The sequence below is a fragment of the Panthera uncia genome, chromosome B4 (genome assembly GCF_023721935.1).
Source record: "Panthera uncia isolate 11264 chromosome B4, Puncia_PCG_1.0, whole genome shotgun sequence".
In the NCBI taxonomy this organism is placed as follows: Eukaryota; Metazoa; Chordata; class Mammalia; order Carnivora; family Felidae; genus Panthera; species Panthera uncia.
The window spans coordinates 58381254-58405607 of NC_064809.1; the positions used below are offsets into that span (position 1 = coordinate 58381254).

At 38.5% G+C, this 24354-nt stretch overlaps 1 protein-coding gene and 1 pseudogene across 2 annotated transcripts in view; one reads left to right on the forward strand and one right to left on the reverse strand.

The window, feature by feature from the left end:
* ITPR2 (inositol 1,4,5-trisphosphate receptor type 2) overlaps positions 1-24354 on the reverse strand; it is a 490724-nt gene that overhangs the window by 444723 nt on the left and 21647 nt on the right. For both annotated transcript variants that reach the window (XM_049627177.1, XM_049627176.1), the window contains exon 2: positions 7764-7834. In XM_049627177.1, coding sequence (XP_049483134.1) covers positions 7764-7834 — 71 coding nt within the window. The remainder of the gene's footprint in view (positions 1-7763; positions 7835-24354) is intronic.
* On the forward strand, positions 1139-1638 carry LOC125920180 (non-histone chromosomal protein HMG-14-like; annotated as a pseudogene).

The following is a 24354-nucleotide window of genomic DNA, read 5'->3' on the forward strand; positions in this document are numbered from 1 at the left end:
CGCACATGGTTTTATTTTAAAACAACTCATCAGCCAGCAATTTTGTTACACGCTGGGTAGCGTTAAGACCCCAAAACAAGCATCTGAAATTATATTGCCTTTAAGAGTTATAATTTTTTTTAGAACTTTATTCATTAATTCAACGAAAATTCATTCAGCACTGACAATATGCAAAGCACTGTTCTTGATCTTGGCAATTCCCCAGAATGCAAGGCTAACATAGTATTTACCCTCATACAGTTTATAGTCTAACTGCGGGTCTTTCAAGTAAGGAAACAGGTGCAACTTCCGAGCAGGCACAAGTGATGTGACTGTCTTCAGGCCCAAGCTCACTGACAACTGCAGTGGACAGTTCCCAGCATGCCAGCAGCCTCCAAACTCGAACCCCTCCATCTCCTTTATGAGAGCTTTCCCTGATACTTGGAGACCTTGCTCAGCTTCAAAGAGGAGCAGTCCAGAAGTGTGCTGTGGAAGAGGGCCAACCCGTAACCCACAGAGGATAGAATTTGGCCCCAGACTTTCTGTCCATGGGTAGGAGATTCTGAGGCATGGTCCCCATGGAGTCTCAGAGGACCCCAGAAGCACTGAGCTCTGGTTGCCACAGTGGTGGACATTCATGAACAATTTGTTGCCTTTTCTTTCTTTAGGCTCACTCTCCCCCACTCCATTATCCGTGCTGCAAGAGATCACCTCCCAAACTGACTACCTCCATCCACGCCTTCCAAGGTCTGATTTGTAGGGACGCTGACATACACATTCCTAATCTACTTCTCAGAGATATTCAAAAATACTGGAATAACACATGGATCACACATTTACCTTGAACCAACTTAACGAATTTCCAGGTGTCATAAGCCTGGGAGTTTGAATAAATAATTTGGATAAGAGTTAAGATCAGAGAGAGAGAGAGAGAGAGAGAGAGAGAGAGTCAGAGTGAGTGGCAGGCTAGAATAATGAGCCAATCAATGCTAATAAGATGAAATGTAACAGATTCTCTGCTTGGTACCAAAGTACCAATTATACAGCACAGGAGGAGGAAAATGAGGATTAGAGATGCAAATGAAAACACATCAGGAATCTAGGTTGACTAACAGCTGGAGGTGAGTTAGGGATCCTGCCCAGGACTCTTGGGCCACAAGCACAGTATCCCAAAATAAGAGTCTCATAATACTGCACCCAAATGTACTACGTTCTCTTCTTTCTACAACCACCAAGAATTACACTGACCGGGGTTGCAGCACCTCTGGCAGTGGCCAGGCAGCTGGGCTTCCTGAAGGCTCTGGGCATGGGCAGCCAGCAGGCACCTGCACACGCCAGTCTCACCACCAGGATGCCCAAGAGGGAGGTCAGCTCCGCCGAGGGGGCGGGAAGGAGGAGCTCAAGAGGAGGTGGGCGAGGTTGTCAGCTCAACCTGCTCCTGCAAAAGTGGAAGCGAAGCCGAAAAAGGCGGCAGCGGGGAAAGGATAAATCTTCAGACAATAAGTGCAAACAAAGGGGAAAGGGGGAGCAAAGGGAAAACAGGCTGAAGGGGCTCACCAAGACATGAAAGAAGACTTGCCTGCAGAAAACAGAGAAACTGAAAACGAGGAAAGTGCAGCCTCTGAGGAAGCAGGAGAGAAAGAAGCCAAGTCTGATTAATATCATATCCCAGGTCTTATCGGTGTTTGCTGTCTCCCTTCTTGTACAACCCAGAGGAATATTTTTATCAGTTATTTTGTAAATGCAAGTTTTTTAGTAGCTCTAGACACATTTTTAAGAAGGAGGAGATCCCACCTCATCCCATTTTTTTAAGTGTAAATGCTTTTTTTGAAGAGGTGAAATCACTTGCTGGGTGTTCATTTTTTGGTACAACCAGAAAACAGTGGGGTTGTACAACCAGAAAATAGAAAATACGGGAGGCTGTGATCGTCTTAGGTGCCAGCTTAACATTCCACGTATGGGATAGTTTTTATATCCTATAATACCAAACATACTAAAAGGCAATTTAGAGTCGGTCGTGCGTTTAATGTCTTGAACATTTTAAATTACTTGTATCCCCATGTTGTTTTTGGTAGAATTGTTTCCTTGATCTTAGCTCTCCCCTGTCAGAATTTTGTGCATTCTGTAACATCTTGGTGGTGGTAGCCCAATTTCCTAGCAACTTTGTTAATATGTTGTGCAAAATTGAACATTGAGTATGTAGTATATATGATATTAAATTGTGAATCAAGGGGGCTTAACAATGCAACAGCATATCAACATTTGAAGATATTGGTACTTGATGTACTGCTAAGGAAAATCTGCCTCCAAATTTTAAGCTGGAAGGTCACTGGAATAACTTTTGGAAAAGAACCACAACTACATGATTTTTTTAGATTTTTGGTACATACATTAAGCATTGTGTACAAATTGAATCATCTGTACTGATCCTCAGAACAACCAATAAAAACTCACTTATGAAAGAAAAAAAAAAAAAGAATTACACCGACAAATAGAAGCCCAACCAGAAAACAAACAAGACAGTATAATGAAAACTGGAGAAATCACTGAAGACTTTGTGACTGGCCACAGGCGAAAGAGTTTTTAAAAATTAAGCCTGCAGGAGGAAAAATCTGCAGAAACATGATCATTCTAAACAAGTATTTAAAAGGGCTGTTGTGTGGAAGAGGAATTAGATTTAATCTGTGTGGCTTTTTAGAACCAACAACTAAAACTTATAGGAGGGCATAGTTCAGTACACGGTATGGCATAGTGATTCAAAACAAACAGCTCTGGAATCAGTGACATTAAGACAGCGGCATAACTTCTTTGTACTTGACTCTGTCAACTGCAAAACTGGGAAGAGCAACAATTTCCACTTTATAGGGGTATTGTAATTACCACATAATCATGCATAGGAAGCCCCAAGCACAGCGTAGCATGGTTTAAATGCTCAACCAATGTTATTTCAAATCTGAAATTGTTTCAGTCATCATCAAGTAATTACACTAACCCTAATTCTGAAGAAATCCAACACAGCAATCGTTAAACTGGCTCATACTGGTGAATCACTGTGTTACGCAAGGCTGACACGGTCAACTACACAAAAATCCAAAGGTACTACCTTGCAAGATGGCTTTCTCACTTAAGCACTTGTGTGTGTAACCTCCATGACTGGAGGCAAAAGGTGACAGTCCCAGCCTTCAAAGAGACTTCCTTGAATTATGTGAAGAAAAGGAATTGAGTTGAAGAAATAATCTTGTCAATCTTCTCCCAAGTCCCTGATTTTTCACTACCTACATTAGTGTTGCACAACAGAGCAGATTTCTCTATTTTAGCTCTAATTCCGGAAGCATTCTGACTGCTTCAGAATGACTTTTTGCTTGCTAGATGTGTCCACTTGATAGGCATGGTAGGTTACGAAACAGTCACATGTCAAATGACCACAGATCTCAAGAGCTGAAAATTGCAAGACCAAATGGGCCAAGGCCAACCCTGGGGAGTATCTAATCAACCAGAAGAAGGGGCCATCTTCTCTTCCCTCAGTCCCTCTGGGGGGGGGGGGGGGGGGGTTCCTGGGTTCTCTATTATTTTTTTTTTTTTTTTTTAATGTTTATTTATCTTTGAGAGAGAGAGTGTGTGAGCGAGAGGGGGTGGGGAGCAGTGAGAGGGAGACACAGAATCCAAAGCAGGCTCCAGGCTCTGAGCTGTCAGCACAGAGCCTGATGCAGGGCTCAAAGTCACAGACCATGGAATCATGACCTGAGGTGAAGTCAGACACTTAACCGACTGAGCCACCCAGGCACCCCTCTATTACTTCTATATTTTATCACCCTGATGGTAATAAAAGGACACACAGCCTCTTTTGCCTTGATTTATATTAGCTTCACCTTCCAAAATAAAATGTACGTGTATCAGTAGAGCAAAGACTTTAAGAAAAATCCACATCAGAGAAGAGCTTTCTATAGAGTAGGGGGTTAGGGGTAGGGACAGAAGTATATAAAGGAACTAGGAAAAAAAAAAAAAGGAAAACCAAAAGAATATAAATTCAACAAAAATAACTGCCATAATTTAGTATAAAGGAGGATTAAATTGTATATCAAAAAACCAGGACCAGTGATCAAACATGTTGATATTTTGTGTCCCTGATATGTTGCAAGAAGGGCAGTGAAGCTCAGTGGTATTCTTCTCAAACTTGACGCCAGTCTAATCATGACAAAAACATTAGGCAAACCCCAAATGAGGGACATTCTACACAATACCTGGCCAGCATTCTTCAAAAGTATCAAGGTCATGAAAAATGAGGAAAGACAGAAAATGTCACAGACCAGATTAGACTAAAGAGCATGATAACTAAATACGCTGTGGGATCTTGAATGCAATCACGAATAAGGAAAGGCAAGTAGCCAAAAAACTAGTGAAATCCAAAGGAAGTCTCAAATTTAGTCAATAATAATGTACAAATAGTAATTTCTTAGCATAACCAAATGCACCCTGGTGATGTAAGATGCTAACCTAAGGGGAAACTGGGTGAAAGGGAACTCTCTATGCTGCTTTTACAACTCTTCTGTACTTCTGAATTTATTCCACAGTTTAAAGTTTATCTTTTAAGAAAATAGACAATATTTGACCATGAAAGGAATTTTGCACTCACAAGAGAAAGCCACTGTGCTTCTGTTAGTATTAGTCTGATTGTGTGGTGTCTACTGAAAAATAGCTATCAATCGGGTTTTAAATAGCCCTTGGGAAGTTATTTGTTAAAATTCAGCTTCCTCTGTTCATATGTGAGGCAATGTGGCATAGTCAAAAGAATATTTCGTTGTATAATTGTGTGTATTGGAGAGAATCATTTTAACCTTTTTGGAACTTTGCCTCCTCATTCCAAACACTGGGGGAGTTGCAGTAGATTAACTTCTAATTGCCTAGAAGCTCTACAACCATATGATTCACTTGAACAAATAACAGACTGTGAAAAACAAAAATCTTTCCAAATTAATTTGAGAATACCATTTGTGTGGCTGAGGCGAGAGGAACTGAGGTGTAGCGGAACTGTGATATGCTATTGTTTCTTCACCTTATCTAAAAAGTAACAATAAGGGAGGGTGCTCTGGAAACTTGGCAGAGGAGTCTGGAAATGCAGGGGTGGTGATGCTGGGTGGCAAGTCTATGAAAAAGCGATGGTTTTTAAAGCCAGAGGGCACAGGGAAATACACCACAGGCAGAGAACGGCGAAATGCAAGAGCTGTAAGAGGACAAGTTATGCCGAAAAACATGACATCTGGGACAACAAGGCCAGCTTGTGGCTTCTGAGTAGTCTGGAGACCAAGGCAGAGGCAAGCCCAACTCGGAATTCTCCTCCATGGCTCTGCCATGACAGAGTTCCAAGAATCATCAGAAAAGAGTCAGAGCTTTAAGATAAAAGGAAACCCTAAATCCCCAATAAAAAAAAGGGGGGGGGGCCCTCCTTCTCCAATGATGAATGGAATAAGATAGAAAATAAGAGCAAACTAGTAAGGACAATGACCTAAAGTATCAGATTACAGGAAAAGCCAGCCTTCCAGGGGCGGGCTAGAGCACCTGAGTGATTCATACTTTGAGCCAGTGCCCGATGAATAATGACACCAAGCATCTGTATATAATTACCTACCGGGTACAGAGTGTTACCATGGTGTTCCTTCACATACACTAAAATAATCTTAATGCTTTAAAACAATTCACTTCACTAGGAAAAAGGAAAAGAAAAAAAAGGTGGCCACAAACCCTGAAGGTTATCTGTGAAAGAGGAATCCCCCACCCCCTTACCAACAGAGGAGTAAGACTATCCAATCTCATGGCAGTGAAGTGTGGAGCTGTCCCAGGAACCAAGTTTTGTCACTTGGCCCCAGGGAGAGTTTGGGTGTCTCATCCAAAACCATCTAATGGCTATTTTTTGGATGTCTAGTATGGGCAAATGCCTGGAAAACACACACGAAAAAAGAGTAGAATCCTGTCCCTAAAGAGGTTACAATCTAAGAGCAGAGTCAAATAGGTTAAAAGGAAATACATGATGCCTTTCTATTATAAGTTAGCTATCATTTCTGTAATGATTTAAAACACTTTACATTTATTCTCTGGAAAGATTTAGGCCTCAGAAAGCTCTGTGTGGTGGGCATTGTTCTTGTTATTACCCACCCCTGCTCCCATCAGCCAATGACAAATGTCCTTTGAGGCTCAAAGTGGTTAGGTGACCTACTTACAATGACACAGCCAGTGAGCAGTACAGTCAAAGCCCGAACCCCATGCTTTTTCCTGTTATAAACACAGATTTGTTGTCCCAGTTTGCCCTGAAAAATTTTCTTTTTATCTTTAATGTGCTACCACTCTACTCACCTGACGCACTGCTGACTCTCCTTCAGCGCAGTTTTATCATGAGTCCATCCTCAATGAGGACTGTGGAGAGAACACCTCCGCTGCCCAGGGTTAGCGGAGGGTCCCTAGTACATAGTCTTATGGTGCTTCCAATGGGCAGTGTATCTTCCACAGCCTGTTTTATGTTAATATCTCCACATAGAGGAAAAATCTGGATTTCTTATTCAAAGTGACCAATTTAACTCAAAAATTATCTATTGTTTTTGTCACTCTCTCCACAACATTCTGAGTTTAATGTTTATTTATTTTTGAGAGAGATACAAAGTGCAAACAGGGTTGGGGCAGAGAGAGAGGGAGACACAGAATCTGAAGCAGGCTCCAGGCTCTGAACTGTCAGCCCAGAGCCCAACACGGGGCTCGAACCCATGAACCATGAGATCACGACCTGAGCCGAAGTGGGATGCTCAACCAACTGAGCCACCCAGGTGCCCCCCACAACATTCTGAGTTTGGATAAAATGAAATATATATTCTTATAATGAGACTTGGATGGAAAGTGTCTATCACAAGGAGTGAAACAAGGGAAATACCTGTCAAATGTTGAACACATCCTTCCCCAGCGCAGGAAGCAGCACACCCTGACTTGGGTCTGGAGATCTGGGGAACCCCTTCCACTCTCTCTCTCTCCAGATTTTTATCCCCTATGAAAGCTGCTTTTCACCATTATGAGAAGGAATGCTTACACAGTGTGTTCAAAGTGAGTGCTCCTTCAAAGTTATTTTTATTATTGTAAGTACACACAAACTATGAAATTGATTTGAGAAGCTTGTAATTATTGGTTTTAGTTTGTCTAGGATTCTCTGCAGATTCCATTAATCCTTCCTTCATAACAGTCAAGTTATAATTGGTCTCCTATTATGACCAATGTCTCAGTTGATATATTACCAAGCTAACACAAAAATTATACTTAGAAAGGAGTTCTAAGACAATCATTAGTTATTACATGCCATCCAAAGTGACATTTTAAAAGCTGAGCTAACAAATCACTGTCACCCAGCTACAGACTTTACAAAGCTACAGTGAAGAGTTGATCATGAAACGCTAACATTTACAGCATAAGTCTCACAAATAAATATTCGGCTGTATTTATTGGTTTGAAAAGTAGCCTTTCAGAGTTAATTACCAAGATTTCCTTTCAACAGATAAACTACTGTCCAGCAAAACAAAAATTGAAACTCTTCTTCCAATGTAAATCCTCCTACATATAAAAGAAGAGAAACAATGGAGAAATTTTTGAAAAAATTTTCAATGGACATATTTATATATGACAGTTTCACATAAAGTTTTAGCATGATTTATTTTAAGACAAAAAAATGATCCCATGCCCTTTGGCCACATAATACAAATATATTTTTATAAATATGTATATCTTAAATATGTTAAAAATTTATTTCTTACCTCTGAATTTCTTGGGAGGGTTCGCAAGGTCTCCCGCCTCCGGGTGCACCACACATCTGTCATCCACTAACCTAGAAGAAAAGCATGTTTACATCATTAACATCGTCATGTTCATACAGCACAGACTGCATGTGGCCATTGTATAAATATTTACAAAGAGTTTTAATACCATTTTCCACCATGAAAGTTTTTTACAATCATAAATTTATAAAAAGATTTAGGCCTTGCCGGCCTTATTCCTTACCATACAGACTGCTTCTAGAAGAGACCTTGATACATACTAGGTACTCAATGAATATTAACCAAATGAATAAATCATCTTTGTAGTTACAAAAACATACTTAATGCCTATTAAAATATTTATGAGAAGCCAACTTCTAGGACAATACCAAGAGAAAGAAGCTCTCAGGCACAGGACTTGAAAGCCAGGAGACATGAACCTCCTGATCAAAGAGAATTATCTAACTATCAAAGCTTCTTCACGAACGTTCATTTTCTTCATTGACTAAGTGGTAGGAATAACTGGATTTTTTCCAGGATATTGTGAGAATGCATGTAATTTACTAAATTTATGAATTCATTTCAAAGTAGGTGACCAAGTTGCAACAAACAAAAAACCATTATAACCAGAATCACTACTTTGCATCAACTCCAGCACAGAGTAAACCCCAATTTGTGACTCAGGTGTCCCCTTGACTTAGGATGATTAACCAAATCAAAATGAAACTTTTGGTTCCTGATTCATCTGGTTACCAAAAGCAGACACTTCCTAAATCACCAGATTGTTCTATGGCATCCAATTTCCACAAAACAAAATGCCAATTTGGTCGAGCAATATGGTTCTTTGATATTTCTTTCTTTAAATAATATACTTCATTCACACTGGTATACTAACATGTGGTTTTACAAGAGCTGCCAAGCATGCAAGATATTCCTTTTAAAAGTCTTTAAAACTGTTTTTCTTAGAAACAGGAAGTCACATTGGGTCAAGAGAAAGCAAACCCAAACCTTCACAGTATCCAAGTTCAGCCTATAACACTAAATATGAAAGGCTCATAGAGTCCTGAGAATGTCACAACATAATATTTAATTTTTTTTAATGCTGTGAATTAAAGGTCAGCTTTTCTAATTACTTAAGACATGTTAAGAATTCAAAACATAATGATCAAAGCAACCATAATCTTATCTAGAACACATAAAAGTTCTATGAAAAACAGCATTGACATTCTACTCATTCTTTGTGCACACCCGATTCCCCAGATATATAGGCTTCCACTATTATGCCCACTAAGAGTCCCCATCTGCATTCATTAATCAAGAGGAATGGAAAAAACTGAAGCTATAAATCAGATCACAGTGCATTTACATAAACACTATGCCTATCCATTACATGATAGCCCAGATTAAAACATAATAATTACGAATGATTTCAGTTCTAAGAATTGGCCCTGTTCCTTATATACAAACATCTGTGAAAATCACAAAATCATTTCATCATACAGCCTTAAATAACTGCAAATGAGAATGGAAGAAAGGGAAGGACAGGATAGGAATGGGGAAAAAAGCAAGGAAGTGTGAATCTGTTACAAAGCCATATACAATCATTGATGCTAAAAGTTACACAGGATTTTAATGGTAGTTATTGGCAAAACTTCTTCATTACCCCCCAACAGCCTCTTCTTAAGTTATCTCCAAGGTCAGAGTATTCATCATTTACCATCTTTCTGATAGTATTAATATCAGAAAGGTGTTTTACATGGAGGGGAAATAGCATCCTGGCTTTCCCATTACCATACTTTTCATCACATTTTCATTAAACTGCTTGCTTAATTGTCTGGATCTTCTAATAAATCGCAACTTCATGAAGTCAGGAACTGAATCCATCTTGTTTACTAGTATATCTTTGGCAACTTTGGGAATGAGTTACAGTAGATACTAAATATTTGTTATATGAATAAATGAGTCGATGAATAAATGAGACTTACTTCCCAAATAACTTTCCCTTTTTAGTCCCAGTTCTTTCTTCTGGAATGATGTAGACTAAGTTTTCTTATTCTGGGATGAATGAAACTATTTCTCTCTAATTCTTTTCCGTAGGGATATTTATCAAGGAGCTCAACATCCTTTCATACACCTCAACTGTCAACATGCCCCTTACACATGATCCTAGAAACTACCCACATGAGTCCAGATGTGTTCTCCCAACGAATCCTCCCTAGAGGACCCTTCCCCACTTCTCTCTAATACTAAGCTTACAGTTAGTTATGTGTCCTAAAATCATGGCAGCTTCCATGGCAGACAGGCCCACCTTTGACTCTCATTGGGTTTATAGCTAACCAACAATTCTAGGTCCTTTCCGTGTGTACTATCAGTACAGGTAGTCCCTCCCACCCACCACTGGGGCAGTTAACTTTTACAACCTAAGACAGGAATTTACAACTGAATAGGGATAAATACAAAGATCAACCTTTGGCCTCTGAGCAGAAATTATCTAAAAACCATCCATTCCATCCTTAGCTAGTTCATTTAAGAGACCCTGCCATGATCAGTGCCCATTTTAATCACTCACACACAGTATTTTCTAAATTTGGCTAATTCGCTGGATTGTGTGCGGAGTTAAAATCATCACCATCTTCATCATCATAATACAACAACATAATACAACAACAACAAGTTTCCTTGGTCCAGATCTACAGAACCAAATTTCTGGGGATCAGGACCAAGAATCTATATTTTTAAAAAAATCTCTCAGGGCATCTGGGTGGCCCAGTCAGTTAAAGCGTCTGACTCTTGTTTCTACTCAGGCCACCATCTCACGGTTTGTGAGTTCAAGCCCCACACTGGGCTCTGTGCTGATGCTGACAGCACAGAGCTTGCTTGAGATTCTCTCTCTCCTCCCTCTCTGCTCCTCCCCCCCGCCCAACTCTTTAGTTCTCTCTCTCAAAATAAATGAATAAACTTAAAAAAAAAAACTCTCACCTTCCTTAAATGGATCAGGAGTACCTATTCTTCACTCTCATAGTAGTCTAGGCTACCCTCCGTCAATAAAACTTATCTCACTCCATCATAATTTTTTACTTATATATAGGTCTCTAATGCTATAAATTATAAGTCCCAAGAGAGTCGGTACATCTGTTTTGCTCACCATAATATGCCCAACTTTAAGCATTAGGCCTCAAATGTGAAAGGTGCTAAATAATTATTAATTGAGTAGATGACTGGATGACTTTTTGAATCACCGAAAAAGTCAATGATGTTATTTTTGGTATGTCAAAATTAACTGGAACCAACAAACAGTTGCCTAAAAGTAGATGTAAGGAAGGGTGGGAAACATTTCCCATCCAGATGTGTTTCTGAAAATTATCAAAAATACCAAATCCTGAAAAGGGCCGAGATAGCCTGTTCTGAATAACTATATCTCGTATAGCCCCTTCCAACCCAATATATCAGTGTACTTTTCAGTGGGCTGTATTTATTCTCCTCATGTCCAAATCAGGCAATTACAGATCTAGCCCAAAATGCTCAATCTGTCACTGAAACTCAACTATCATAAAACCCATTATCCTTCATATCTTCTCTTCAAAAGATCTTAACTGTAAGTTATTTGTTCATTCTAATTCATAAGAAAAAAAATTACTAAACTATTAGACCTTTCAAGATATCTCTGTAAGGAGATTTCAATAGCTACTTTGAATGATTTTACATATAAATGTGAATCAAAAATATATGTGAACTAAATTTTAATTGGATATATATATCCCCCTAGAGAAATCTTGCAAACATGCATCTGAAGATATGTACAAATGTGTTTGAGGCAGCATTGTTTGTGATAGCAAAAAGTGGAGAAAAACATGTCCATCAACAGTAGCATGGATAAATAAATTATGACTAAATGAACAATTTCATACAATAGATAACCTATTTTAAAAGTGAATAAACTGCAGCTGTATGCAACAACATTGAAAATCTCAAAGACATAAAGTTGAGCTTAAGAAAAAGCAAGTCCCAAACTAATAAATGCCATATATCTATACAAATGGAAATATCCATTTGTATAGAAGGCATAAATAGGCAATACTAAACAACAGATATTTGAGAAACATGCATGGGGTATAAGTAAATTATTGTATAAAAATACATGCTATCAAATCTTTTTAAAGATTTCCAACAGAAAGCAAATTATTCTTTGATCTCCAGTCCCTTGTTATTCCAACTGCAAAGAAAATGCCACATAATGGGTAAAATATGTTAGTCATGTGAGTAAAGGGAAATCTCGCAAAAGTGGAGTAGGGAGGATAGGAAGGAGGATAGGAAGGGGACACTCAAGGTCAATTACACGAAGAATTGTCAATTATAGACCCCAACATAAAATCATCAACAGGAAGAATCATCAGTTACAGTCCCCAGCAAGGAAAGACACTGCATCTCCTGTAAGAAATCAACTACCCTTCAACTCAGCTAATGAGAAACCATCATCACCCTGGATTCATACTTTTCTCCACTGGACTTTCAAGACAACCCCTCCCAACTTCCTCCTCCTTCTCCATAAAATAATGGTCCTCCCCTTCGTTTGTTGGACTTGCCTAGGGCTCTGCCACAGCTTGCATGATCCAAATCTCAATTCTCAAATAAACTCAATTTTGCTGATAATTGTCTTAATTTTTAAAGTTAATAGTCACTATCTTTTTCCTTTAGAAACCATGAAAGAAACTATTCCTAGTTTGAAACTTAGTAAAATAAGTATTTTATTTTCCTGATATTTGCCTACCACATATATCTGATCCTTATACCACTAAGTGATACAGTTCATTTCTAATGAAATGACTCTGAAGCACATTTAAACAAAATGAATTTAGGGGGGAAAGAGGAAGTGGGGAATCCACAATGGATATTATTTTAAATGTTTACTAAGAATGGGGGTTAGGATTGTGGCTAGGTTCATAAGCATGATGGAATTGCCCTTAAAGTACTTGGAGAACTTTACCACAAATAACTTTATCCCCAACTCTGGATTCACTTTGCTGGCCATATCAATTTCTCTCTTAAATTATGTAATCCTCTGGCTTCTTACCTAAACTGTGCCTCCTTCCCACGCCTTCCCACCACCAGCCATCACCACAGCCCCCTAATGCCAGCACATATTCACCTGCCTCTTTCACCTTCATTTAGAAGCAGCACTAGAACAGAAGGGGATTAAAAAAAAAAAAAACAAAAAAAAAAAACTAAGTTTTAATACTTGGTCTGCCAGTATAAAAGCAGCTGTGTTTACACTGGTCATTTAACCTCTCTGGGCCTTACTTTTTAAATGGAGCAGTTGTGACCTCACAAGTTCCTTCCATTCCTGTAGCTTTTTCATTCCTCCTATTTTGTAACTAGGTTTGGCTTGCGGTATCATTCTTCAATAGCAAATTCTGCCATGTTTAATGTTTTACAAACTGCAATGTGAACACTTAGCTGTTTAGTATCAATTTTTTTTAAGATTATGCATTATTTTCTCATTCCAAGCAAAGTACCAGTATGCAATCTTGTTCTGTTCACTCATTGTCTTAGAACATGGTATTGTAAACTCTTTTTTTTTTTTGGGGGGGGGGGGGGGGGGGGGGGAAAAGGAGAGAGAGGGGGGGAGGGGGAGAGAGAGAGAATCCCAAGCAGGCTCTGCCCAACATGAGGTTGGATCTCACAAACCATGAGATCATGACCTGAGCAGATATCAAGAGTCCAACACTTAAACAACTGAGCCATATCATACTGGGCTCGGTATCATCAAATCTTAAGACCTTATCATTAGTAATATGGACATTTTTTACTTACAGTACTCAAGTTGCTCAAGTAAGGAACCAACCTATTCTTGTTTGTATGCCTATTAATTTGTCTCATAAATCAGGGAAACTGAAAAGGAAATTCTACAAATGTCTAATACCTTATATTTGATAGGTCCTGCGGACTTATCCCTGCACAAAGCCATAAACAATTAAAATCATGCAAAGAGGGGAAAAAAACATTGCCAAAACTTTCTGCCAAAAAGTGTTCTACCTGGGGACACCTGAGTCAGTTAAGCATCTGACTTCTGCTCAGGTCATGATCTTGTTACAGAACCTGGCCTGGATCACCCAGCAGAAGAACCAAGGGCACTGGGACATCTTGGAAGTCAGGAGGTTTATTTCACACCGGCAGGCTCCGAGGAGATCGCTCTCCAGAGTTCTGAGCCCCGGAGCGTAAGCATGGGGGACAATTTATAGTCTGTTACTTCTGCATTAGTGGCAATTTGGGGCACACGGCAAGCGGGGCAGGAAGAAGAACCTGGAAGGAGAATCTTCAGGCAGCGACTGGAATTTCCTTATCAGTCCCATCGGCCATCTTATAACATAATTTTTCCCTATCAATTTCAAGGTTCATGAGTTTGAACCCTACATTGGGCTCTCTGCTGTTGGCGCAGGGCCCACTTAGGATCCTCTGTCTCCCTCTCTCTGCATCCTCTCTGCACTGTCTGTCTCTCTCAAAAATAAATATTTTTCAAAAAGTGTTCTACCTTGTAAATGCAAAACATATGCAACATACCAAATGCACTCACAGCTATATTCCTATTTTGCCTGTCTATGATGACAAGAACTGATTTTACCTTTGTCATTTGAAATGTGAGGTTGCTAAAAATTAAACCAAGAAAATTTAACATTGTCTTCCCCTTTTATTTCTTTATTTTCCCCTTTTAAAGGGCTTACTACAATAACATTTTCTACTGACACAAATATTTTAAGAATGTTTAATTTTATATAGCAATGTTTCCATCATACATAGGTTTGTTGCTGCTGATATTTCTAAAACTGGTTCCTTCCAAAGTTGAAATTGTGCTTGCTCTTACGTCTTTAAAATGTTTACAGTTATTTTTCCATGAAAGATTAAATCAAACTAAATCACATATAAATTATAGCATAAACACTAAATTTTGAAGTACTACTGCATGGAAACCCTAAAAAGCACATGGAAAACCCTAAAAAGCACATGGAAACCTTGTGCTTAAATTTTTTGATCAGTGCCATCACAGCCTGAGTGGCTTACAGACCTTTTAAAAAGGTATCATGTGGACTTCAAAGGCAATAATGTCTTGCACATATTAACCTTTTTTAGAAATCACTGCAAGAAGCCATCATTTTCAGAGTATAGATGGCTGATGAAATGGGGGTGGGGGAGAGAATGGGGAAATACTAGGTTACACGTTGCCTTTCAAAGAGAAACATGTGTATCTAACTGACCATGATTTCAGAAAGGATTTCTCCATATATTTTGAAAGCTTAAAGCCCTAATCCAGCAAAGAAAGAAATCATGACTTTTTCTTTTCAGATCTTCCTTCTGCATCTAATAAGTTCCTTTTCTTGATCCTCTCTACCCTGCCTCCGTGCCCTGTTCGAATTCAGTAATATCATCAGTCAGTTTATGCAGCATTTTCTCCTAGTCTGCCTATTACTGTTCTCATAGAAATCAAAGCATTTGCAAAATGCCTTTCTCAGGATATGGATGAGCATCTCTACCAATTGAGGTCAATTATTTAGTGATGCTGAGTTGACCTTAATACTATCAGTTCTCAATCATCTGCCAAGAGTTAGAAAATCATTGGCACTGATAAAAGTGGCTCATGAGGCAAAATTCAGGTCCAGATGTTTACTTTTACCAGACTGACATTCCTTTCTGAGTTTTTGCCACCTGGTTTGTCCAGAGTTTATAGTTGTTATACTGCAGATTAAATTCAAAGAAATATTTTTAAATATTTTAAAATATGATTCAAATCAAATATTTTAAAAATCACTAATAAGATAAGGCAAAAATTGCTATACATGCATCAGCAAAAACAATAGGTATTATAATTATCAACTAAAAAATAGAAGATAACTATTATGAATATTTTAAAACAAAAAGATATTTAAAAAGAGGGAGAGAAAAGAGTAAGGGCAATCAAAAATGACTAGACAGATCTGATAGAGAATGTCTAAAAATGAAGCATGGGGCACCTGGGTGGCTCAGTCGGCTAAGTGTCCGACTTTGGCTGAGGTCATTCTCTCATGGTTCATAAGTTCGAGCCCCGCATCAGGCTCTGTGCTGACAGCTCAGAGCCTGGAGCCTGCTTCAGATTCTGTGTCTCCCTCTCTCTCTGCTCCTTCCCTACTCATGCTCTGTTTCTCTTTCTCTCTCAAAAGTAAATTAACATTAAAAAAAATTTTTTTTAATGAAGCATAATTGTTGAAATAAGTAGGTGAGTTTAAAACAGTAAATTAGACACAGCCAATGAATAACCTGGAAGACTGGAAGATAAATCATAAGAATCGCTCAAAATGAAACTGAGGGCAAGATGGACAGAGAAGGTATTAGGATGAGAAGCTTACCATGCATATATAATTCACATAGAGAATGAAAGGGAAGCAATATTCAAAGAGACAATGGCTGAGAAAACGTCCAGAGCTAGTCAAAGATATGAATCCACAGATACAGAAAACACAACCTGTTAGCCTGCAAGCTTCTCAGAATCTACACTACAAGCCAGAAGACTTGAATCATTTCTTCAAATGCTATGAGAAAATTTAGCCCTCAAGTTAAAACTGTGTGTATCCATGGGCATCTGGGTGGTTCAGTCAGTTGAGCATGTGACTTGAGCTCAGGTCATGATCTCATGGTTCATGAGTTTGAGTCCCTCATCGGGCTCCGTGCTGAAATCTCAGAGTCTGGAGCCTACTTCAGGTGCTGTGTCTCCCTCTCTCTCTGCTCCTCCCCTGCTCATGCTCTGTCTCTCTCCCTCTCTTGAAAATAAATAAAACCTAAAAAAAAAAAAAAACAAAAAACAAAAAACTGTATGTATCCAGCGAAGTTAACTTTTGAGAACAAGGGTAATATCAAAGCATTATTATATAGACAAAAACTAAGAATTTACTACTAACAGACTTTCACTTAAAAAGCTATTGGGTTTATACTTCAGGGAGAAGGAATATTGTCTTATTAAAAAAAATATATAACTCATTAGAAGAAATAAAGAAAAAACTGTTAAACATGAACAAATCTAAACAAAAATCATTGTATAAGAGAATAATAATGACCAACATGTGAGTTTTAAAAAAGAACAGCACTAAAATACTGAACAACTGCATATAAGCAGAAAGCAAGTGATCAAAATTGAAAAGTCAGTCCCATGGTTCCGAATTGTACACAGTTAAAAGTTAAGGGGCGCCTGGGTGGCGCAGTCGGTTAAGCGTCCGACTTCAGCCAGGTCACGATCTCGCGGTCCTTGAGTTCGAGCCCCGCGTCAGGCTCTGGGCTGATGGCCCGGAGCCTGGAGCCTGTTTCCGATTCTGTGTCTCCCTCTCTCTCTGCCCCTCCCCCGTTCATGCTCTGTCTCTCTCTGTCCCAAAAATTAAAAAAAAAAAAAAAAAAAAAAAAGTTAAAATATCAATTAACTTTACACTTCCTTAATTATGTATAATTTTTAAAAATAAAAACTACCGAAACAACAGAAACAGAGCACATAAATAGAAGGAATAGAAAGGGAAGAATGGAATAAAAAGAAAAATAAGCAAAACTTCAATCCATCCCAAAAAATTAAGAAAAGGAAAAATCAGGGAAAAGTTATGATTAATACAAGGCACAAAGTAAGAGTGTAGAAATAAGTCAACAATAATCATAATAAATTTAAAACTTTAACTTATTGTTTAAAAGTCATATATTCCCCCCAAAAAGCAGATTTTCAGATTGGATGGAAAAAATCCAACCATATCCTACATAATTATAAGAGTCATCCTAAAACATAAGGATAGAAAAGACATAACAGAAAAATGCTAATCAAAAGAAAGCTATGGTCGCAGTGATGCCATCGGAAAAACAGAATTTAAAAAAAGCATTATTCAGGATAAATAGGGACATTAGATAATGGTTTCAGTTCGCTAAGAAGGTATAACAATTCTAAATTTATATGTAATTGCCTCAAATTATATAAAACAAAATTTATAGACTACAGGGAGCAATTAACAAAGACATAATTATAGTGAGAGATTTCAACACACTTCTCAATTACTGATAGGGCAAACAGACAAAATTTGGTAAGAATACATGCCTTGAAACTGATGAATAACAAGCCAATCTAATGGGCATATATAAAACATATCCACTACTCGTGGAAATATATAAAACTCAGTAACTTAAGTATTTTCTTTTAAAAATATATGGAACATTATTATACCAGGTCCCTCAACTGTTTTAATATTACTATATATAGTTTTCTTATTTCTCCTGTATTTCTAAAATACACCCTAAATTTACAGGTTTTTAAAAATATTATTCTCTTGGTTCATACTGCACTTATGTTTAGCTAAAAATCCATACTCACCCATCCTCCAGAGGCTTGGGGTCTCCTTCTATTGTCCCACCACATTTGATATGCACCCTTTCAAGCGGATATCTATTGCTATAAACAATGAGTTCTTCGAGGATTACAGGAATATATACTTTTAAATTTGTTTGTTTGTTTGTTTGTTTAAGTAATCTCCACCCAACATGAGGCTCGAACTCATGACCCCGAGATCAAGAGTTGCATGCTCCACTTACTAAGCTAGCCAGGCACCCATGCAGTAGATTTTTAATCTTTATATCCTCAATACTAGCACAGGGACTAGCATGTAGTCAGTACACAAAAAAACAATTGAATGAATGAATGGATACTTTAATGAATCAAGCAGGTGAAAAAACCAAATTGCAAAAGATGAAATGAGGCTGATGATAATATAGCAGAAAGATCACAGAGAGGAAAGATGAAATAAATATGTGATGATACAACTAACTGTTTATCCTTGGCTCACCCCCTCAGAAAATCATAAAGTAACATTTAATTATACATTCTAAAAGTGGATGGCTAAAAGAGACCTAAAAAGTAAGCCAATTAGTAAGAACTCCTAAGCAAAACATAAGAACATAAGTAAGCCAAAAGTATTTCCTTGGAAATCTTCAGAGCGCAATTCAATTGGTGATTAAGCTTTACTGCTGTAAGGACATGCCTCTTCCCTGTTCCTTTACGTATGCCACCTTCTCCAAAAGGAGAGGACTATGAGATCCAACTACCACTTCCTGGCTAATCACACATAAAAGAGAAATATACCTAGGAAGAAACAGTTGGCAAGAGAAGTTCCCTGGCCGGAAAAACCTCTGGCAACTGTAAACCAATTCCCACAATGATTCCGGCATGAGAAACTAGATTTTTTTTTCCAGAAAGTTGGAGAGTATAACAATTACCTTGTTAAAATTACCAGCACATGACTCTTGTTTTGAGTCAATAAGGAACCAGTACATTTCTTTTTTTCATGATTTTTTTTTTTTTTTTTTTGTTTTATTTTGTATTTCTTTTTTTGGGACAGAGAGAGACAGAGCATGAACGGGGGAGGGGCAGAGAGAGAGGGAGACACAGAATCGGAAACAGGCTCCAGGCTCCGAGCCATCAGCCCAGAGCCTGACGCGGGGCTCGAACTCACAGACCGCGAGATCGTGACCTGGCTGAAGTCGGACGCTTAACCGACTGCGCCACCCAGGCGCCCCAGGAACCAGTACATTTCTAAAAACTACCAAAAAAGGGAAGAATTCAAAAATCTTCAAAAACAATCAGTGTTTTTATAAAAAATCACACCCAGAGACATAGCTTCCAACATTTCATTAATGGTAGCCAAATGTGAATAAATATGAGTTTTTAAAAAAACACAGATGCTATTTGATTTTTTTTAAGTTTATTTATTTTGAGAGGGAGAAAGAGCACACCAGTGGGGGAGAGGCAAAGAGAGAGAGAGAGGGAGAGAAAGAGAGAGAGACAGAGTCCCAAACAAGCTCCTAGATGTTAGCACAGAGTGTGATGTGGGGCTCAACCCCAAGAACCGTGAGATCATGACATGGGCTGAAATGAAGAGTTGGAAACTGAACTGACTGAGCCACCCAGGTGCCCCAAAACACAGATGTCATTTTAAAACACTTATAATTAGTATGGATGGAATCAATGGATATAAGACTCTCTTTTAAGCCATTTCTGTGCAGGAAGAAAATAATCCTAGACTTACATGTGTTACTGGCAAGGGTCTAATTGTGGCTGAAACGATAGATAGCCCCTCTTCTGGAGTGTTTTAATTAAAAGGCAGGGACTCAGTGGGAGAGAGTAAATGAATCCTTAACCTGAAAATAATGAAGCAACCCACAGGACCTCTGAAAGCAGAACCAACTGAGGACAAAATCAAAGGTAAACAAAAACTAGCAGAAAAGTCTGATAGCCAGAAAAAAAGTTATACATACATGCATTGTTAAATTATTTACCTTGTTTCCAGGTTAGACCAAAAAAAAAAAAAAAATCCAATCCCTGGAGGCAAAAATAGTAGTACTCTTAAGTTAAAATTTGTACAGTAAATTATATTCTTTTTAATCTTTTTTAACATTTGTTTATTATTGAGAGACAGAGAGACACAGAGCATGAGCAGTGGAGGGGCCGAGAGATGGAGATAACACAAAATCCAAAGCAGGCTCCAGGCTCCGAGCGGTCAGCACAGAGCCCGATGGCGGGGGCTCGAACTCACAAATGGTGAGATCATGACCTGAGCCGAAGTCGGGCTCAACTGACTGAGCCACCCAGGTGCCCCAATAAATTATATTTTTAAAAAAATTGTAATCAATCCTAGGCAATGAACTTATCTCTAAATACAAGTATATTTTTAACTCTAATACTAATTCTTCAGACAGCGATCATCATAACCACAAATAAAAGTTCCCAGAGACATTGACTTCTGCTGGAACAGGACAAAAATGGGGTAATGATAAATTTAACAATGTATGTTTTCTTTTGAGATTCTACTATCACAGTTATATCTATTTCATACCATGTGATGTTGGAAAGTTATTCCTCTGGCCTAAAATAGATAATATTAGTATTAATTTCATAGAATTGATTTGAAAATTAACTGAGCTGATAATGCAAAATACCTGGTACAAAGTTAACATTTAATAAAGGTTAGCAATCATCATCATCATCATCATCACCATTAACGATATTTACTATAAACATCCAGCACAGAGTATACACTCAATAATTATTTGCTTTCATCATCATTACTATTTATTATTACCACCAACTGTTGAAAGAAGTTCACCAGTAATCACTTCAGAAAAAATTTATTTAAATCCCTTCATCAGGAAATCTATTCATTCATTCATTCTACAAATATTTAGTAGCTAGTACATGCCAAGCATTGTTCTGAGAGCAAACAAAACCAGCACTCTCACAGGGGGTAGTGGGGAGTGGACCAATAATAAACAATAAACAGTAACAAATACATAAATTTTATAATGTGCTAATGGATACATGTGATAGAAAAAGAGGAAAGGTAAAACATGCTAAAAGCCTTGAAGGACATGAGAGGGGCACCTGGGTGGCTCAGTCAGTTGAGCATCTGACTTCAGCTCAGGTCATGATCTCGTTGTTCATTAGTTCGAGCCCCGTGTTGGGCTCTTGGCTGACAGCTCAGACCCTGGAGCCTGCTTCGGATTCTGTGTCTCCCTCTCTCTCTCTGCCCCTCCCCTGCTCTCTCTCTCTCTCTCTCTCTCTCTCAAAAATAAACACTAAAAGAAAAAAAAAAGACACGAGGAAGGTATCTAGGAGAACAGCATTCCAGGCAGAGGGAGCAGCCAGTTCACACCTTCCAGTGGGAGCATGTTTGGGGTGTTCAAGGGCTGCAAGGAAGACAATGTGGCTGATGGCCGTGAGGAGGAAAGTGAGCTATTGGAAAGGTCAGAAAGGCCAAGGAATGGAAGGCCAGTTCTCATAAGGCCTCCTACATCATGGTAAAGTCTCCAACTTTTTCTCCAAGTGACACAGAAGCCACTCGAAGGTTTGGGGCAGAGAAAGGCCAGTGTAATCTGACTTGATTCTGAAAAGATCTCACTGGTGGCTGAGTTGAGCACAGACTAGTAGGAATAAGGAAGATAGTAGGGAGCCCACTTTAGAGACTAGCACGGCAATCCTGGTGAGAAAATTGAAGAGCCATAAATGTGTTTCATACAAACTATCAATACTCTGACTAAAAAGAACAGCAGGGAAATTCAAAAGAGATGTAAATAGCTATTCTCTCTTTAAGGCCTACCATATTGGTTTTACAGTGGAATTACACATGGTAATATAGTATTTGCCATAAATAAGGTGCAGTTAAGACCTTCAAAGCTAAAAAACTAGCAGCATCTGGCACAGAGCAAACACATAATTATTACAAATTTAATTCAGTAAATCTAAAATTTACCCAACTTCTTGTTATTCAAATATGATCTTTAATGGGAAAAATAACATAGACCTGTTGCTCATGAGGCACACTGTTACACGTTAATTTATATTCACTCATCCTTTCATTAAACACATAAAACTGACCACTTACTGTGCGTCAGGTATCACACAAGATTCTAACCAAATCTAACTGGGACTTCAAGAAAAAAAAAAGGAAGAAAGTTGTGGAAGTATTCCCCAAAAAGTTCACATTTAGTTACTGAACATGAAAAACAGTCCAGGGTGAGAATCTGAGCATATTAGAGATCTAAGTTTCAAAAATTACCACTCTGTCAAGAAACTAATGGTCTCCTGCTTAGCATGGGTCCACAATGAACCAAACAAAAAAATTAAGAGCGTTATGCCTTTATTTTTTTATTATGTTTTTTATTTATTTTGAGAGAGAGAGAGAAAGAGTGTGAGCAGGGAAGAGGCAGAGGCCAGAGGGAGAGACAGAATCTCAAGCAAGCTCCACACTGTCATCACATAGCCTGATACGGGGCTTGATCCCACCAACTGTGCCAAAATCAAGAGTCAAACCCTTACCTGATGGAGCCACCCAGGTGCCCCAAGGACATTATGCCTTTAAATATTAAGCCATCTTAACTTATCCTAATATGTCTTTAAGTTTTGAATGTATTTAAATCTTAAGTGATATTCTCAAACTTTCATGATAATCATCAAAAAAATATTCCTCTTCTTTTCAAAGAAAAAAATATATGAATTATTAGAAAGCCAATTTTGAATGAAATACATAGTAAAGAATACTTGAAATTGTAGTCACTTGGAATCTTGGTCATTGATATTGAATGCTTTCTCCTGTAATAAAATACTTAGAAAACTATTTCAACGATACCTGTACATTTCAAAGTATGTCCTTCCTACTCAAAGTCAACCTGCCCTGGTGCCATTTATGAGCCCTGCCAAGCACAGTATGCCCAGTCCATACTAATGTCCTGCTGGAGGGACCACAGGGAAAGTGAAAAGCCAAAGCCAGACTTGATATCACATCTGGTAAATCCAAATTCAACCTCTGCAGTCTGAAGAAAGCAGCCTTATGATAGGTTTCACTAGATTCCTATTATGCTCTCCTAGTTTTTTCCTCCTTTTACACAAATGTTGGTATTTATTCTCTTAATTATCAAAAATTCTGCAAGAGAAGTGCTTGCAGAAGCAATTCCTTTGAGGGCTTAAGTGTCTTCGATGATAACATCCAGAAAACCAGCTGCTCAGTAAAAGACACTCAATGAACCACTGACATCCTAAGACCACAATATCCACCTTAAATTAAACTATCATATATGAAGTGTGCCTTAGACATCTGTTATGTTTTATTCTGCCTCTTAACCTTTTAGAAACCTCCCTTTCCCACCTAGTAATTCTTAACATGGTACAGTTAAGTAACAATGGGATCCCTCTACCACCCAAGGGAGGGTATGAGACCTAGGGTATGAGACAGCCCCAGCAGGGCCAAAGTGCCTCTACAGAAGCAGATATGAACAATGAAAGGAAAAGGGAGGGTTCTACCTCCTTCTAAAATCAAGCATTATGAGAGAAAGTGTAGGCCTAGAACGGCCAGAAATCATTTTTCCTCACTATGAATGGAAAAAGTCTGCCAGGGGCACCTGGGTGGCTCAGCCAGTTAAAAATCCAACTCTTGATTTCAGCTCAGGTCGTGCTCTCTCAGTTCCTGGGTTCCAGCCCTGCATTGAGCTCTGCGCTGACAGCATGGAGCCTGCTTGGGATTTTCTCTCCCTCTCTGCCCTTCCCCCACATGAGCTTACACTCTCTCTCTCTCTCTCTCAAAATAAATAAACTTGAAAGAAAGAAAAGAAAAGGTCTGCCAGAGAGTAAGTCCTACAAGAAGGGAAGAAGTTAAGAAAGAAAGATAAAATCCTGGTCTCCTCAATTGACTCCTTGGTCCCTTCAACTGAACGCTTGGTCCCAGCTGAACCTGAAGCCAGACCCTCCTCGTGGACTCCCCGGTAATGCAAACCAAAAAGCTCCTATTGCACTTAAACTAAATGGGTTTATATCCCTTGCAAAAGAAGTAAATGAAGGTCTCATAGAGTACAGAACTGGTAAAGTATAAGCAACCAGAAAATCCAAATTATGTTAGCCACATACCAAATAAGTCCAAAATTTAAAATGTCCATTTTGTCACTGATTCATTCAACAAATATTCATTGATTTTGAGCCAGGCACTATTTTGGGCACTGAGGAAATAACAGAGTGTTATACAAACCAAACGCAAAGCTTACAGTTTAATGTAAGAGCCAT